Genomic DNA, 17,564 nt, shown 5'->3' on the forward strand with positions numbered 1-17,564 from the left:
TAGTGGGAGAATAAAAATCACAAATTAAAAAATGCAAGAGACAAATATGAATTATATTCAAATTAAAGAAAAGAAAGAAGCAAAAGCAATTTTTCCATTGAACCATTTAAACATGTGAACAGCTTTATGAGCCTGATTACAAAATTATACAAGCCTTTGCATTTCTCAACATTTAAATTCAACAAGTCTAAGTACTAGAGCTTTGTCACATAGGTCCAGGTGTTATACCTATTAAATTTATTATTTTGAAAAATCTAGCACAAAAAATCAGCTCCCATTCCCCATTCATCTGAATCTGAAAATATATTGGATCTTAATCCTCTAACAAATCAATCAACTAAGCACATGTATAAATCATATTATTTTGTTAATTAAATGTACACTAGTGGAATAAAATATGCTCTTAATCTCACGATTGTATTGTCACCATCCAATTTCGAAGATCGTGGAAATCAGATTTATATCAACCTACTACCTTTAAGGAATGAAGTGAAAGAAGTTGAAGATTCGAGTCTCACACATAACAAAAATACTAATATGCTAATATTTGCCGATCAAAAAAATAAAAAGATTAATTCACATTTCCAAGTGCATGGTGAATGCTGAGTCAGGGTAAAAAACTAATGAGAAGAATGAATGGAGGAATTAACTATTATCAGGAATGAAACAAAAATGGAATGGCACCAGTATCACCACTTTCTTCATCTCTAAGGAAACAAATATAGATGAACCAAATGAATTGAGTCAGTCTTCAAAAGCTGTAAATGACATATTTTTTGTAAATGATTACAAATTAAATAGAAAATATAAAATTAAAAAATGAACCTATTTTCTATCAATTATTTTTGAACTGTAGAACCTTGTCTAATATCAATCTGACTTGGTAGCAATTTCTGCTTCATGAATGGAAGTATTTCACTCAGAAACATCTGATTGGAGTATTTTTCACCTCAAAAAACATGTTATTTAACTCACGGCCCAAGATTGCGGATGAACAATTTGATAGTTGCTGATTATTTCACTGGCGTCATTGCATAGACGAAACAACTTCTATGGCGCTGCCAAGGGGCCATGCTGCTTCAACAAGAGCATTGCGATATTTAACTTTCTTTACCAACGTAATCTCTTGCCATGGCTCTAGGCCTGCACAATAAATGGAAGCATTAAGTGCATGAAGGTAACATCATTACTCATATTTTGCAGAAAGCAAAATTATCAGGCACAGTTATTCCAACACTAGAGCACAAAACCTACCAAATCCAACAACAAGCAAGGTATACTGGTATACAAGATCCATGCATAAATATGGACGGTTCCCCTCCTCAACATGCTGATAAGTGGATTTTACGTCCTCGAGTTTTGTTTGACAAGCTTGCTTAGCTGCATCCTCAAAATCCACTGGACGAACTTTTACGACTGGTGAGTTTGGATCAGCAAAACCAGCCTATGAATAAATAACTTGGTTATCATGGCAATGCCGTTGGAATATCAGAAGCAATAATGAATAATAGCATTTGGTCCAAAGGTTGAATAAAACAATAAATACCTCAGCAGCTCGGTCAAAGAAAAATGAGGCAACAAAAAGGTTTTTCCGTCCATCCCCACCACCACCGTTCCATATCCCACCAAAAGTGCACTTCATATGTGTACATGTTGACTCATTAACTTTGAGAGCCTTGAGAGCAATACTTTTGCATTCATGCAAGCTTGCGCCAGAAGAGGGGGATGAGGCCTTGAATGAATTTCCTCCATATTTGTAGGATCCTAAGAACAATTGAATAAATAAATAAATCCTCATGTTATTTTATATGCTAGAAATAAAAAGAATATAGATGAGGGCAATTTGGGATCAAAATAGAACCAGACATGCAGTAAGAGGCTATATTTACCATCAAAGCCAGCTAAGATGCAAGGGTTTCCAGAATCGTCAGAGACCTTTAAAATCTCAGCACGAGCTGCTAGTAAACCATAGTGCAAGTAACTGAAAGCAACATGTCAAAACCTCTTAGCAATTGAAGATGGAATGATAATGCAGTGCAGAAAATATATCTATTGGAATAATCACGGTAAACATTTACATAACATTTCAAACTGGCATATCGAGAGCAAGAAGAAAAACCTGTGAACATAGAGGTAATATTTCCTTCCCCTTAGGAACATCTCCTTGACATATGGATCCACTCCATCTGGTACTTTTGGAGCCTTGGCAGCATCTGTCTCTGAAATGGCATATGCCATTTGAACAGATCCACCTCCCAGATCAACTACACCAACAGTCTTTGAATAATCTCTTCCCAAGTTTCCCAGTAGATAGTTAATAGTGACCTAAAATAAAATAAAAAGGCAAGGTGTGACAAACAAAATAGTGCATCTGTTCTTTAGAGGTGAGAGCACACATGATTTAATTTCGCTTTCATTAAAGCTTATAGTAGAGTTTTGAACCATGTCAATGTTTTCTTGCAGTGTGGCTTGTTGGTAGGAAAGGGTATCTGAACATATATTATGTATATCAATAAATTGAAAATAACATCAGATCACAAGCTTTCTCAGGTTCTGAAGACAGGCATTCTTTAACCCCAAATTTGGGGAAACTAAACTACACTCAAGTCCACTGAGGTTTGTGGTAATTACATATGATGCTCTACTTGTTTGGAACATGACACTAACCTCCCTTAGATGATATGTGTGTTACACTTTGACGCCATTAAATTATCTGTTAAAGAAACTAACTGATGGTTTAGCACATGACTATTGGTGAAATACTGAAATATACACTGGTAGACTTAAGAATTATTTAAATTCAATAGTAAAAGATCAAACAGAAAGCAATGGCAGTTGCAGATTCAAAGCTGCCAAGAGTTTAAGGATGCAGAAGCCAAGAATTAAAGAATGATTCAAAAATAAATTGGTCTTATCCCTATTATTTAAGAATTATAAGTCAAGCCAATCTTTGGCTACCAAATAGAACAAGAAGTCAAGAATCAACTGTGTATGTCTTCTGTAGTTCTCAAGTTCAGAACCACCCTTTTTTAGAACTTTTTTATTTGGATCTTGGCAAGAGCTTGCAATATACATAAACAACAACAAAATTCATTTTTCAAAGACTAAGGTATTAGTTCAAACTCTATAAATTGCCCAAAATTTGTAAAGCAGGCAACCCTCCACAAAATACATCAAAAGTGTACGGATCTAATAGCTCTCAACTTCTCAACCCATCCCCATAATCTGTATATCGTGGAGACCAAATTCTTCAACCATCATCATGAGAACCACCGCCTGCACCACTTGCCATGGGACTGGAGACAACCAGCCCTAATTTCCAACTTAAGCAGCATATAACATTATAACGTGAAAACAATATAAACACACTAGGATTAAGAAAACTCTCTGAATTTTATTAATGCTTAAGTCAGAATTCTGAATTATCAAACAAAATAACATAAAGAGAAGGTATTTATACACCTTTCATGGTTCATCTTTAACTAGAATTCTAATCTAACTCTAACAAGAATTCCTAACTAATTGATGAAAAAGTCCTAACCACATCCTAGCTAGGATTCGCAATTAATTGATCAGAATACAGATAGTACAGAAAATATTAAAATAAAAAAACACCCAAAATACTTAGTTGGAAAATTACATGAAAGTTATAACCATTTAATGGTTAACTGTCTGTTGGGCATCTAACAAAGGGCTTGAGCACAAGGAAATCATCAGAGATACAATCTGCATCAAGCCAACCTAAAACCTTTCCAAGATCCAGAATAATCCCATTAGCCCTCCTCACTTCCCTATTTATTTTTTCCACTTACTGCTTATCAATTTCTCTACTTCCACAAACTTATGCCTACTATGTATCAAGCAAATCAATAAGTCTGATTAAACAAGTTTTTTATTATTTTTTAAATAAAGGATGAAATCAAAGAGGAAATATCCCAAACGACATCATGCTAGGTAGAGAAGAAAGAAATAGAAACTCCCCAAATGACAGCATGATAAGTAGAGAAAAAGGAATTTTGATAAGTTGTTTTGATAAAAATGTGCACCTCAGGGAATTTTGTTCAAGTTTTGATGTTTCAAGGACTACTTAATGACTAAAGCCAAATCTTGAAGGCTGTTCAGGTAACTAGCGTAGCAAAGAAAACACTGGACTAGATTGTACATAGCAAGCAGGAAAGAAAAGAAGCTTGACCTCACATAGCAACGAGTGTCAATGCACAATAATCAATAATCTGACAGTCATATTTATGTCAAGTTAAAGTACAGTATATCTGCAGACTAAGACTGTACCTTTACTATGATAGGACTCAACTAAGGAACTAATATATGACCATCTAAAATAACATACAAAAATAGATAAAGTCAGAAAGAGAGTGTGCAAGAATATCACTATCTGTTGCTAACTTGTCTTGAAGGCATTATCATTCCTTTGTTGATATAACATGATACTTGAGTGTACATTTTGTCAATTCTTTCACACCCCAATAAAACCATTTGTCCCAATCCCAAGCCCCACAATCACAATCATAAACCATTTGTCCTTATCAATGTCACCAAAAGCTTTCAATTTTCCTCTAGTCTAAATACATTCGGAACATAAAACTAATCACTAATAAATTCATAAACTGATAGGGATCCTTGAACCTTGGGGCAACAGTAAGATTGTTTGCGTTGTGACATGGGGTCAGGGGTTCAAATCTGGAAATAACCTCTCCACTTGCACGGGTAAGGCTGTACATCTACCCTCCCAAATAGAGGAGCAAGTCAGCTTACTAAGAATAATGGGTCTACACGTTTGAGAGCATTAGCAGAGGGCACTGATTGTGAGAGAAAGGGTAAAAATGTGAGTCCATCCAAATTGAGGGAGGGAGGGAGGAGAAAAGGCACTCAGATTGTTTCATTCTGTTTGGAACTTGAATAGAGGGGTAATTTTTCTCTACATGTGGGGAGACCCTTAGCTCTAGAAAGGAAGCACACGTTGGAGTAATCCTTATTTTGCTGTTATCTTAACCTGTTACTGTTGGTGTCTTTTTGTTCCTTTTCTGGTTACTATTTATTATATTGAGATTACATGATAAACCATACCCATTGATAAGCACCTTCTTGGGTTCCATCCAGAACAGTGACCGCATCAGCATCAGATCTTAAAGTGCTTCTTAGCTTAAGGAAATCCCTGACCTTAAATTAAAACAATGTGAAAGCAACAAAAGTCAACTGAGATAATTGCCAATTGCTAGTTAAAAGCATTCAACACCTAACAAAAAAGGCAGCAAGCAATATTTACTGTTTGCAAGATCCTATCAGAAGTATCCCCTTCCAAAGTCCTCAGACCCGCAGTTGCCTGCATTAGCATATATAAATATATTAGATATTCAAATTAAAAAATAAAAATACAGTGACACATACCCCAACTCTAACAGGTGTCTTGGGTCGAAACTCCCGAGGAACAACACTTTCCGCTTTATCCAAAAGAGAACTCATAGATTCTGCTGCCTCTTGTGGATTCTGTGCATATGCACTCAAACCCGGCTTAATCTGCAAAACAAAAAAATATTATGTTAACACTAAATGAAAACCAAATAACATCTTGGTTCATAAAAATATATCTCGCTTGCAATATTATGAATCAAATTCGAATAAGTTAAGCAATACATCCTACACATGATTTAACCTGTACATCTACAAGCGAAAAGATAGCGAGTAAGTATTCAAATTGGAATCTGAGACATTAATTTGGAACATGTACAAAGATAATTTCAACTAACCGAAAGCGTATAAGCTAGCTAGAAGCTTATAATCTCGGAGCTGAAAGTTGAAAGCCGATAAACTAGTTTATTGAATCAGAAATGTTTGGTAAGATTATCAACGAGATGATAAGCCGATACGCCCCCTCAAAGACCTTATCAAATATGAGTTCATAATTCATAGCTTATTGAAATAAACCCTTTTGCCAAACACTAACAGGGAGCTTAACTTGGGTTAAATAGGCTTAGGTAGTTCTACCAAGCACCCTCTTAGTCCGCTCACATAACGACCCCATACCACAGCTTCAGCTTCAGATACTAATATGTTAATTCCCTAAATCCAGCTATCAATATTATTGGACAGGGTACAGTGGTACACTCTTAACTCTTAAGCATCCCCAGTGACACTCTCCACTAACCAACCACAGAATCACTTAACATATCAAAATTTTAGTTTTTCTTTTTCCAAAAACCATGAGTGGATCATGAGTGTATCAACGATGTGAAAAATTACAATTGTAAATAGAGAATTTAGAGCACTAACAGCTTACCCCAATTACCAGATAGTTTACTTAAAAAATAGAGTAAATTACACTAACACCTCATAAGTTTTAGCTTTATTACACTCATCATCCCTCCAGTTTAAAACATTACATTCACCCCTTAGAGAAGGCCAGTGTAATTACCCTCGCTCCCGTGGCCAGTGTAATTACGCTCATTCCCGTGGCCAGTGTAATTACCTCACTCCTGTGGCCAGTGTAATTACCCTCACTCTCGCGGCCTGTGTAATCACGCTCACTCCCATGGACAATGTGATTACACTCACTCTAACTACTCTTACTCCCGCGGACAATGTAATTACACTCACTTCCTGCACAGTGCAATTACACGTGTATACATTATATAAATTAGGGGTGATTATTGTCGGTATAAAAACGATATCTGATTTGTGTAATTTCACTAAATTCTCGTAGTACCAGTGTAATTTACTCTACAAAAAAATAACAAGAAGAGTAAATGGACAATTGAAGTTACCTGAAGAAAAAGCTCAAGATCATTGCCAATATTAACAAGATCGAGATTGTGATCAAAATGGAAAACATGAACACGAGTACCAGAGCTACCAGCGTCAAAGATAACAGCATAAGATGATTTATAATTAGGCGACATCTTACGATGAGTGAGAGCGTAATCTTCATTAGAAGGCATCAAATAAAGCACAATGGACACAATAACGAGAGGAATCGCAACAATGACCAACGCTCCTCGAAGCTGGAAGATCTTATCGGAGACAGACTCCGGCTGCGAGTGGTGGCCGGAGCGTTTCAGCATTTTGGTGGATTCGAGTTCCAGATCGCCGGAGAAAGTGTGAATTGGAGAATGTGGTTGTGGGAACGACGACGTTTTGATGATGACAAACGAGTGTGTGTGTGTTGGGATTGGTCTGAAGGAGGATTCTTCTGTTTAATTTAGTAGTTTTTTTCTATAAAAAAAAAAAAAAAAAACAAGAGTTAATTAATAATGTATATAACAAACTATGGACGATATTCATCTTCGTTTGACCCGATCACGACTATGTATGAATATGACTTCAATAATATTTAGGGCTAAATAATAGATAAATATGACTCAGACTAGCATGATCATTAATTTGTCATGTTTGTATGTCTCTATTTTTTTTTTGTATTAACAAGGGTATCTGTCCCCTTACTCTATGGAAAATAAACTAATCTCTTTTGGGGTGCATGACTGTCTGTCTCAACAGGTATCGCTCATAAGAATCAAACTCTTGATTTTTTAGTCTTTCTGAAAATCTAGTGAGGTCTTACATCACACTAATGTCTTGTTGGTACGTGTCTATTCAATTGTGTATATAATAATGACATTTCTTTGGCCAAAATTATCGGAGACGACTTTATTTAAATGATGATACATTATATTTAAACGGATCTAGGGTCAAACTTAAGTTCAAAAACTAACTCAACCTATATTTGGGTCAGGTTAGTCGTAAGTCTAATTTGATGTTCACATTCAAAAACAAATTATCCAACTCCTTTACTCTAGTGATGCTCACTCATATTACAAACTGTTATAAACTTCCTTTCCTTTTTAAAAAAAAATATACCTTATCTTCTTTTCAAGAGAAAAAGATGTATGCTCTGATAGTGTATGAGTTTTATACATTGTCATTGTATCATCACCATTGATTTCTTATTATTGTTAACTTTTCAAAAAAGGTAATCCAAATGAATGGTGGATGATGAAGTGCATGTGTACAAATCTTTATACTATCAGTATATACATTTTACGCTCTCTTTTTAAATCGAGCATGTTCCTTTTGACCATATTCAAAAAAGCACATACATCTTATTTTAGATGACAAATATGTAATATTCATAATGTAATGTAAAACATAGTAATCATATAACTATTAAAGATAATGTCAATAATTTAAAATTATGCAAAGTATGTGAGATCAACTTATCCGTAACACGTAAATATATTAAATAATAGTTAGTTGTAGACTTGTAGTAAATCTTGTGCCCTGTTAAAATATACACGAGAAGCAAAACAAAACAAAAATTCATTGCTTGTGTAAGGAAATAAATCAAATAATAATTGTGCAATTACAAACAATCCTAAAGGTAATAGAATTACCATAACAATCAAAGAATCCATCAAGATAGAACAAAAGAAATAAGAAACATGTTCAAGAAATGAATCTAATGTACTATCAAGAGTCCGATTCATTAGATATTCAAATGGATGAAAAGTTAAAGAACATATAAGTAGATGAACTTATAGACATAATGTCTTAAAGTTTTGGGTCAAAATATGGTGTCAAGTCCACTTCCATGATTCTTTTACTTAACACATGAAGGAATATAAATTTTTCCCAACTTACATATGAATATAAGTTTATGAGAAGAAGAAGTGATATATTAAACACATAAGTTTATTTTCATGGCATTAAAGACTATAAATATATTTGGCAATTTCTACACCAAGGGATATTTTTATATCGCAATAATTAATGGTTAGGAACTTGACAAATGATAGTCATCATAGCAATGTCAATATCATCTTATTCAAAGATAATCCAATGCATGAGGTTTTTCGAGAATTTGAAATCATGATTTTATTCACTAAGAGACAACCTTATTATTATGTTGAGATTGACTTTATCGTTACTATCTTAGTGGAAGATCAAAAAAATAAAAAATGAAAGAGCTTCTTTTTTTATGTAGGTAATAAACTATGACATATAAAAATCTGTATTAATTTATATAAATCATTATTCAGAGTTAATCAATTATATTTTGTTACATCTAGTTATGTTAATGGGTGTAAGCAATTTCAGTGCAAAGCATTTAATGATAAAAAAGAGAACGGTGTATCAACGTCGTGTCTTGAAAATTGATTCTATCACAATATTGTCATTTCATATAATTATTAATTCATTAAAAAATGTATTTAAATTAAAAGTTTAATTATTAAATATTTTTTGAATCATAAATTCATACATGTACCTCCTCATTGTTTTGTCAATATTTCTCAACTTTACCTTTATATCTTTCTAATATATGATTATTGTTACTTATTTTCATGCTTAATTACTTTAGCTTAATCAAGTAAGCTTGTTTTACAGATTTTGATGTATGATGAAAATTATATTTTCTAACTATCTAAAACATATTACCGTTTGAGTATAACTTTTAGGAATAGAACGATAAATCATTCAAAGAAGTGATGATCAATGAAATGGATTGTTGATATAATTAGATAGAAATGAAAGATGTATATTAAATTGAAAAATCTAATCTCACAATTATTAATTTACAAAATTAACAACTTCAACTTTGAATTAGTGAATGAAAAATATCATGCTAATTATACAATCAATTGTTTACATTATTAATTTGGACAATTGAGAAAGCAAAATAAGAAACTATTCCAGAAAGAAACAGAAGATAAAAAAGTAGATCTGAGAACAGTATCATAAATAATGATACTAAATTTTAAAAAAAAAGTAGCCGTTAGAAATGGTAACAGCTACTTGTCTCATAAACTATCCGTTACTTTCCTCTTCTGACTCCATTTCCATCTCATAAAAACTCCTTCACCCCTTTGAAATTTTGATATCACATTTCATTTTTTCCACTTCAATTTCTGATCTTTCTTTGAAAATGAATGACCTTATGACCAAATCTTTCACCAACTATGTTGATCTAAAGAAAGCAGCACTGAAAGATGAAGTGGATTTGGAAGCTGGAATTCCTCATCACAACTTAGAATTAACCACTTCCAACCCAAAACTTGATGTTGATATGGGTCTCTTCCTTGAAGAAGCAGAGAAGGTGAAAGCAGAAATGAATACAATTCGCGACATACTCGAAAACCTTCAACAAGCAAATGAGGAAAGCAAGTCACTTCATAAGCCCGAAGCCCTGAAATCCTTAAGGAATAACATCAATGCTGATATAATCACAGTGCTAAAGAAAGCAAAATCCATCAAGGCTCAGCTTGAAGGAATGGACAAAGCCAATGCCGCGAATCGAAGGCTCTCAGGGTTGAAAGATGGGTCACCCGCGATCTACAGAACAAGAATCGCGGTTACGAGCGGGTTGAGGAAGAAGCTGAAAGAGCTAATGATGGAGTTTCAAGGGCTAAGGCAGAAGATGATGACTGAATACAAGGATACAGTAGGGAGAAGGTATTATACTGTGACTGGTGAGTACCCTGATGAGGAGGTGATCGAAAAGATTATATCGAACGGGGACGAAGAGTTTTTAGGGAAAGCTATTCAAGAACATGGGAGAGGGAAGGTTTTGGAAACTGTGGTGGAAATACAGGACAGGTATGATGCTGCTAAAGAGATTGAGAAGAGTTTGTTGGAGTTGCATCAGGTTTTCTTGGATATGGCTGTAATGGTTGAGGCACAGGGTGAGAAGATGGATGATATTGAACATCATGTGCTTCATGCTTCTCATTATGTTAAGGATGGAACTAAGAATCTTCACACTGCAAACAAGTATCAGAGAGGGAGTAGGAAGTGTATGTGCATTGGGGTCATACTTTTGCTCATTATCATTCTTGTCATTGTTATCCCAATTCTTACCAGTTTCAACAGTTCTTGAATTTGTTTAGCCTTTTTTTTGTTATTGTTGTTATTAGTATATCTGAAGATTCAGTGTTTGGTTACTAGTTGCTGCTTCAGTTTGCTGAGTTGTACGACTCATCGTCGTTTAATTACCTATTACTATGTTGGGATTCATTCTATTGACTGATATTATTACTATGTTCGGATTTATTCTATTGACTGTATGCTTCATTCTATGTTTTGATCACTCTTTGTGTTGATCTTTTGATCATTACAATACAAATGTAAGGTCTTATTAGTATTCATTAAAATCAAAATGTAACACCTGCCATTGAAGTTCAATCAAAACTCCATATGTGGTAACATTAAATTTTGTATAATCATGTGCATAACACAAAGGGCGATACCATTAAATTTTGTATCAATAGTTAAATGGTTCCTCATTCAGCCTATGTACTACATACAGAATTTGGCATTCTGCGTGCCACCTAACGGGTTCATATAAAAGAAGTCGTGTAATAACAATGTGAAAAGTAACCACATAGAATCAGATACTGTGCACCAGAGCCAATGCCATGAACCATGTATCTATGAACAAAACTCCATTTCCAAAAACAACATAAACCTTCCATTAGGTGGAATTGAAGCCAATTAATGCAGTAATCTTACAAAAGGATTCAAATTTTGTACCTCAGAGAAAAGGTGAAAATGAAATACAAAAGAAAAAGAAAACAAGAATGAACATAGATTTCTGTCATGTTACTCACTGAGCTAGTTAGTATACACGTCAGGCAGATACATAGCTCAATGTGGGTGAAGCCATAAAGCGGGAGGTAGTTGAGCGGAAAGATCTATCAAGGGGATCATCAAGTGCAGTACCATCTTTTACTCTGCTCTTTGACATGTTGAGCTTTTGAGAAAAAGATACAAGAGAGTCCACAACTTCAGACATTTGAGGACGAAACTCCTTTACAGGCTGTGTCAAACAGACAAAAGATTAAATATGTATATAATGCGAAGAACGAAAGTCAAAAATGGCAACACATAATCATGAGTTTTGAAGTTACATAGTGCTTTATACCTGTATGCAGAGGGAGATGATATCAGCATAACGAGAAAGAGCCATGGATGAAAATGTCCTTTTAATTTCCTGATCTACCATCTGTTCCAAACTCTCGCTATCATGCAGCCTTGAACAAGCCCATTTTGCTAGATATTGCTCTTCCCTTGGCCTTGAACTGTTGCATATGAATGATCAGTTTTGATCGGTTTAATTTAACACCAACAAGTGGAAGCCGTAGTATAGATTAAAATTGAAGAATATACCCATCGAAAGGTTTCCTTCCTGTTAACAGTTCCAGAAGCAACACACCAAAGGCAAAGACATCACTCTTTGTGTTGCCCGTTCCTGATTGGCCATGCTCAGGTGAACTGTAGCCTGTATCTCTATTCATAATCTCAGAAGCCTGTTTCCAACAATGACTAAACTAATCAGTGAACCTATAAAATTTTGCAAATGTTAATTTTACATTTTAAGCAGTTTTTAGCTATAGCCCAAAAAGTGCAATCGCAGTTTTCTTAAGAGAAATATTGTACATAATCACCCATGAGCATTGAAGAAATGTAACTCTTATAGCTTAAACATGAAGCTTAGCCGCATGTTGTTGAAAAAACTTACTCGAGTTTTGACTTTGTTGCTAGTCAGTGGTCTCAAAACAGCCAAGCCACAGTCACAAACACGAGGTATCAGATTTTCGTCCAGTAGAACATTGGCAGCCTTCAAGTTGCCGTGTGGAACAGGAGGGGAAAATGTGGAGTGCAAATAGCTGAAAACATTTGTGTATGTGAGAAATTTAAGAGTTGAGACATATGAAGCCTAGAAGGAACAAAATTTAAGTGGCAACAGGGAAAGGAACTTACTCAAGAGCCAGAGCAACACCTAGAGCAATCCTGAGACGGAGGCCCCACGATAATGGTTTGTATGCTTTACTATGAATAGCGTCTTCTAGAGTTAAATCTCTGACATAATCATAAACAACAAGATGCTGTCCGTGCTCCAAACAGTAACCTTTAAGTGCAACAATGTTGGGATGCTTCAAACGTGCTGCGGTGCAAATGACATCTAAGAACTTCTCCTCTTCACTAAAAGACAACCCTGCCATGCTGATATTTTTTACGGCCAAGACCTTTCGAAAAGAAGAACAGATCTGTTATTAGTTGAAAGCAACAGTTTTGAAATGTGAACATGATTTATTGTTTAAATTGCACCTTGTTATCTGGAAATTCAGCTCTATAAACAGGGCCTAGAGACCCCTCTCCCAGAAGGTTGTCTTCACTGAAGCTGTTTGTAGCCAACTGAACTTCTGCAACAGTATAAACTTTAGTCCTTCCAGAGACTCGGTCTCTTTCGGAAAAACTTCTTCTTGACATTTCCCCTGTTCTTTTATGGTTCGGGAAATGCAATCGTCTTGGACCCAAAAGGGATGAAGAATTAAAAGGTGGGATTTGCAGGCTTTCATCTAGTACCGTAGAAGAGACATCTAAAGGGAAAAAATTGAAAAGCAAAAATAGAAATCATCATTAAAGATGAAAATGAACTCACCAAGCTTTTAAATGGAGGGTAAGACAATTGAGTGAAAATTGGCAATGTCTCATGACAGGTTGCATACTAAGGTTCAAGGCTAATTTTTGCTCACTCCTCTTCTAAGTTCTACCCATTCTATTTTCACTTAAGCATGGTAGGAGTTTACGTTCAATAATTTTAATGTTAAATATGCACAGGGAATGAGCAGAAGAATTTCCATATCATTTTTATGTCAGGAGGATTCAATCATGTATAGAATTCTGCAATGACTAAAAGGGCTTATTTGATATCATCCTGAAAAAAATAAAACAAAGGAATGCAATCTGAAAAGACAGAAATTTGGCCAAAAAGGAACTCTGCATTGACTAAAAGGGCTTATTTCCCCTTGTTTGTATAAATAAATGTGAAATTACCTTTCCCAGCACTGATTGGATGAGAAGGCAATGAACTATGATTGCTTTCTATGCACTTCATTCTTTGTGCATGAAATTTACTCAAACGGATTGCAATCAAGAGTGCCAAACCGGTTGCCATTAATGTTCCTCCACCAACCATAAAAGCTATTCCTCCGGGACCCATACGTTTCTTCTTGTGATTTCTTAATTTAGGAGGAGCGTAGTTCGCAATTGCATTTGCCTGAATTGTGGGTGGGCGACTAGTATTTTGCTCAACCGGTACACTGTCCAATGGAAAAGCCCAGGGAGGAGAGTCATCCACAGCATGGAATTTATTCCCTCCAATCCTGAATTGTATGTGTTTATTATTCATATCCAAAACTGAAACAGAAGGTGATTAAAACTGATAAATATTAATAGCTATCACTGACCATAAGTTTGGTATAGTCTGAAAATGTTGTGGAATAATGCCACTAAACAGATTATCTTGAATGTTCCTGACAAAATAGACAAATGAGTGAATGATAGGACTGAAAGCATATATTGTGAAAAATGTTAAGAGATAACCTACAAATCAATGAGTGGAAGCTCAGCTAGATAGGTGACTGATCCAGTGAATCTGTTATTCTGCAGGAACCTGCAAATAAGTAGGCAACAGTCAAACCAACATGGCACTGATATAAGAGAAGACCTTTTGTGGAATACAAACCAAGTTTAAGAAAGAAGAAACTTACAATCTATCAAGACTTGTCAAGGAACCAAATGAACTTGGCAAATCTCCGGTGAAATTATTGTATGAAAGGTCCCTGATTAAATGAAATAATTCTTAGCGGCAGATTAAATTTTGAACAGAACGTGAAAACATATACATTTTGATGCATCGACTACTCAGGACTTAATCCAATTACAATCTAATTTCATTTTATAGTCTAATCACAACACTTCATTTCAGCTAACCTTAGATATGTTTTTATTTTTTCTATAAAGGAAGAAAGTTAAAAGCAACCTCTCGGTTTCTTGTAGTCTCAACTATCAGATGCATTTCGAACAAAAAAGTTACTGCTTTAATATCTGGGCTTACATAACTACACATACTACTTTTTCCCCTGTGAATCACTAAATATTGTGAGGTTTAGATTGGCTGCATCATTTGCTCTTACATTACCTATCTAGAAAATTTCAAGATTAGTAATTTACACACAGAAACCTACCTATTGAAATGGGTTAGGTAAGTTTTCTTACTTATTATATCATGTATTTCTTTATTTTGATTCAAATGCAATAGAAAACACATAAAGATTCAGCTTAAGAAGACATACATTTCTTTGAAATTATCTAAGCCTGTAAACACATTGCCAATAGGTCCTGATAAGAAATTGTGGCTTAAATTCCTGCAAGACAAGTAGATAACAATGATGATTTCAAAGCATTTGTAAAATCAACCACTATATCATACTAAAGCAGATGAGAGAATACAAATAAACAGGTTGTAAATGGACTTTTTGATAGATTAAATCAACAACTATATCATACTAATGTAACTCACAGGTGTCTGAGTTTTTTCATGGTTGATAATGAATGGGGGATATTTTGATTTAAAAAGTTGAATGCCATATTTCTGCAATAAAGAAGAATCAGCAGAAAAAGTAAACAACCCATTGCTGAATAAACACATAAACTAGTATGCACAGAATTCAGTGATGCAGAAACAAAATAAGCACAGTACTAGACTTACATATGTGTGGCATTGGGGGGTAAATCATATGGTATTTCACCTACTAAGTTGTTCTCACTGACATCACTAAAGAAACCAGAACATAGAAGTAAGTTAATTGCTCACAATAACATTTTCTGAATAGAACTTACAAAGCAATACAATTACTCACAGATGTGTCAAGTTCTGTAGATTATTCAGCAAGCCTCCGAGATACCCGTTGAGGTGCAATCCTTGAATTTTGCTGCATAAAGATAAAGAACGGCGCGACATTTGTTAGTAGCATTATGATCTATCTGGATGGGAATATCTGTAGTGGAGTTATTGCATTACAGGTGTATAACTGATGACCCAGAACATGCTACTCCTGTCCAAGACTCCTCACAAGGATCGCCGCCGTTCCATCCCTGCAGAGCTGGTGGGTAGTTTAAGGTCCTGTATAGACCCTGTAGAGCTGTCACTGTTCATAAAAAAATTAAAACAAATCTATAGTTTAGTGAAAATAGCAGAAAGCTACCCCAAGTGATAGTTAGAATATCTGATTATTCTCTCATTTACACATACATGCCTAACAAATACATGAATTTTGTTTCTCTCTAATTAAACATGTATTTTTGTTGCAGTCACAATGGCATTTACATTAAACATAATTAACCTGATCGCAGTTATGGCCGCAATATTATAGTTACAACTGCTAATATGGACCATAATTTAAAACCATGTCTATCTCGATATCGATTTAGCAATAACTAATATGTAACAGTATTAAACAATTAATATTGAAGGCATATGCAAATGAGTTCAACTTCTTTCCGATACTGAAGAGGCCAATAACGGAACATGAGGATGAATTTTTTTAAATTTCTTATTTATTGGAAAACAACATGAAATTATGGTCGTTAAAGAGATTTTTTCACCACGTGTCCATCGAATGCAAATATACTGAAGAATATCATTACCAAGGGTCAACCTCACCCAATATGGTAACTATGCACCAGAGTAAGAAAGTAAAGAAACGTAAAGTTAATTAAGAAAAAAAGTAAATATATATAAAAATGTAGAAGGAAAGTTGAAGAGAATTACCATCAGGGGGCTGAGTAAAAGCGAAGGAATGAGAAATGAAGAGAAGAAGGAGATGAAGATAGATGAAAAGCATTGTTGAAGATGAGAAGAAAAGATTAAAGAAAAAATGGTGTGATGGTTGTGATTTGAGAGAGATATTCAATGAAGAAAGGAAAAGAAAAAGACTTAGAATGGTTATGGTTATGGTTAGTTAGTTATGGCGCGTAACTGGCTCTATGAATTTATTACCCTTATCATTTCCTCATATCAACAACATGCAACTAAAACTATTATCATAAGTGTTAATATTCTAAAACCGTAATCAAACCGATCAGAATATTGGTATGATGATATAATAATTTAATTGGTATGATGATTAATTGATTATATTAATTCATTTAAGAGGTTTAACTTGAGTTATTAAGTATACGCTTTCGGCAATACACTTGTAAGACATTATTTTATGACTTTCTGAGAGAGTTTAGCTCATTTTTAGTTGTGGGGACAAGTTGTAAGTATTAGAAGAGCTAGTTCATGCTCATTAGAGTGATAATTTCATCATCCATGAGTTGTATTTTCTCTTACTTTTGCTTATATTTAGTTACCATGAGTATTTAAGTTCTTTATTTGTTAGGATTAAATGTAGTGTGAGTTTGATGTATGCATATTGATTCAGTTTATATTAATTTATGAGGTTTTGATTCTTTTGAGTTATGTATGTGTTTAATGTTTACTTTGTGTTTAATCATCTTATTGTATGCTTTGTGAACGGAATTCTTAAAGGAATCCTTGCACAATTTCGACTTTATATAAATCGTTAATTGATATGATTGTTAGACATAGATTTATATCAAATTGTTACTTTATACATGTTGTTGTACTAGTTGATGGACATATAGTTAATTTGATAATTTTATATACTTTCAAATTTGTTAACATAAACTACAAGACATAAAAGCATGTT

The 17,564-nt window shown here is 34.4% G+C and overlaps 3 protein-coding genes across 3 annotated transcripts; 1 reads left to right on the forward strand and 2 right to left on the reverse strand.

Annotated features, from left to right (window-relative positions):
* LOC109354843 (apyrase 2-like) lies at positions 625–7,155 on the reverse strand. Its single transcript, XM_019597608.1, has 9 exons — positions 6,780–7,155; positions 5,407–5,535; positions 5,285–5,341; positions 5,086–5,178; positions 2,120–2,325; positions 1,890–1,981; positions 1,547–1,764; positions 1,255–1,444; positions 625–1,143 (listed from the first exon to the last, which is right to left on the reverse strand). The coding sequence occupies exons 1-9, from the start codon at positions 7,074–7,076 to the stop codon at positions 1,028–1,030; spliced, it is 1,398 nt and encodes a 465-aa protein (XP_019453153.1). The 5' UTR covers positions 7,077–7,155; the 3' UTR covers positions 625–1,027.
* On the forward strand, positions 9,854–11,048 carry LOC109354949 (syntaxin-related protein KNOLLE). Its single transcript, XM_019597791.1, has one exon. It carries the CDS (start codon positions 9,932–9,934, stop codon positions 10,880–10,882), a length of 951 nt encoding a protein of 316 aa, XP_019453336.1. The 5' UTR covers positions 9,854–9,931; the 3' UTR covers positions 10,883–11,048.
* On the reverse strand, positions 11,376–16,721 carry LOC109353732 (protein STRUBBELIG-RECEPTOR FAMILY 2). Its single transcript, XM_019596096.1, has 16 exons — positions 16,622–16,721; positions 15,872–15,998; positions 15,711–15,782; positions 15,560–15,625; positions 15,371–15,442; positions 15,144–15,215; positions 14,559–14,630; positions 14,396–14,461; positions 14,256–14,321; positions 13,843–14,171; positions 13,114–13,385; positions 12,766–13,031; positions 12,524–12,671; positions 12,172–12,311; positions 11,927–12,083; positions 11,376–11,821 (listed from the first exon to the last, which is right to left on the reverse strand). The coding sequence occupies exons 1-16, from the start codon at positions 16,692–16,694 to the stop codon at positions 11,633–11,635; spliced, it is 2,187 nt and encodes a 728-aa protein (XP_019451641.1). The 5' UTR covers positions 16,695–16,721; the 3' UTR covers positions 11,376–11,632.

This window comes from Lupinus angustifolius, chromosome LG08 (genome assembly GCF_001865875.1).
Source record: "Lupinus angustifolius cultivar Tanjil chromosome LG08, LupAngTanjil_v1.0, whole genome shotgun sequence".
Taxonomy (NCBI): domain Eukaryota; kingdom Viridiplantae; phylum Streptophyta; class Magnoliopsida; order Fabales; family Fabaceae; genus Lupinus; species Lupinus angustifolius.

Coding starts and splice junctions, on each gene's coding strand:
- LOC109354843 (XM_019597608.1), bottom strand. CDS start 7,076: ATGCTGAAACGCTCCGGCCACCACTCGCAGCCGGAGTCTGTCTCCGAT. Junction 5,342..5,406: donor AGACACCTGTTAGAGTTGGG/GTATGTGTCACT, acceptor ATGCTAATGCAG/GCAACTGCGGGTCTGAGGAC. Junction 5,179..5,284: donor CTGATAGGATCTTGCAAACA/GTAAATATTGCT, acceptor TTTTAATTTAAG/GTCAGGGATTTCCTTAAGCT.
- LOC109354949 (XM_019597791.1), top strand. CDS start 9,932: ATGAATGACCTTATGACCAAATCTTTCACCAACTATGTTGATCTAAAG.
- LOC109353732 (XM_019596096.1), bottom strand. CDS start 16,694: ATGCTTTTCATCTATCTTCATCTCCTTCTTCTCTTCATTTCTCATTCC. Junction 15,999..16,621: donor TTTTACTCAGCCCCCTGATG/GTAATTCTCTTC, acceptor TTTTATGAACAG/TGACAGCTCTACAGGGTCTA. Junction 13,386..13,842: donor TCCAATCAGTGCTGGGAAAG/GTAATTTCACAT, acceptor TTTTCCCTTTAG/ATGTCTCTTCTACGGTACTA.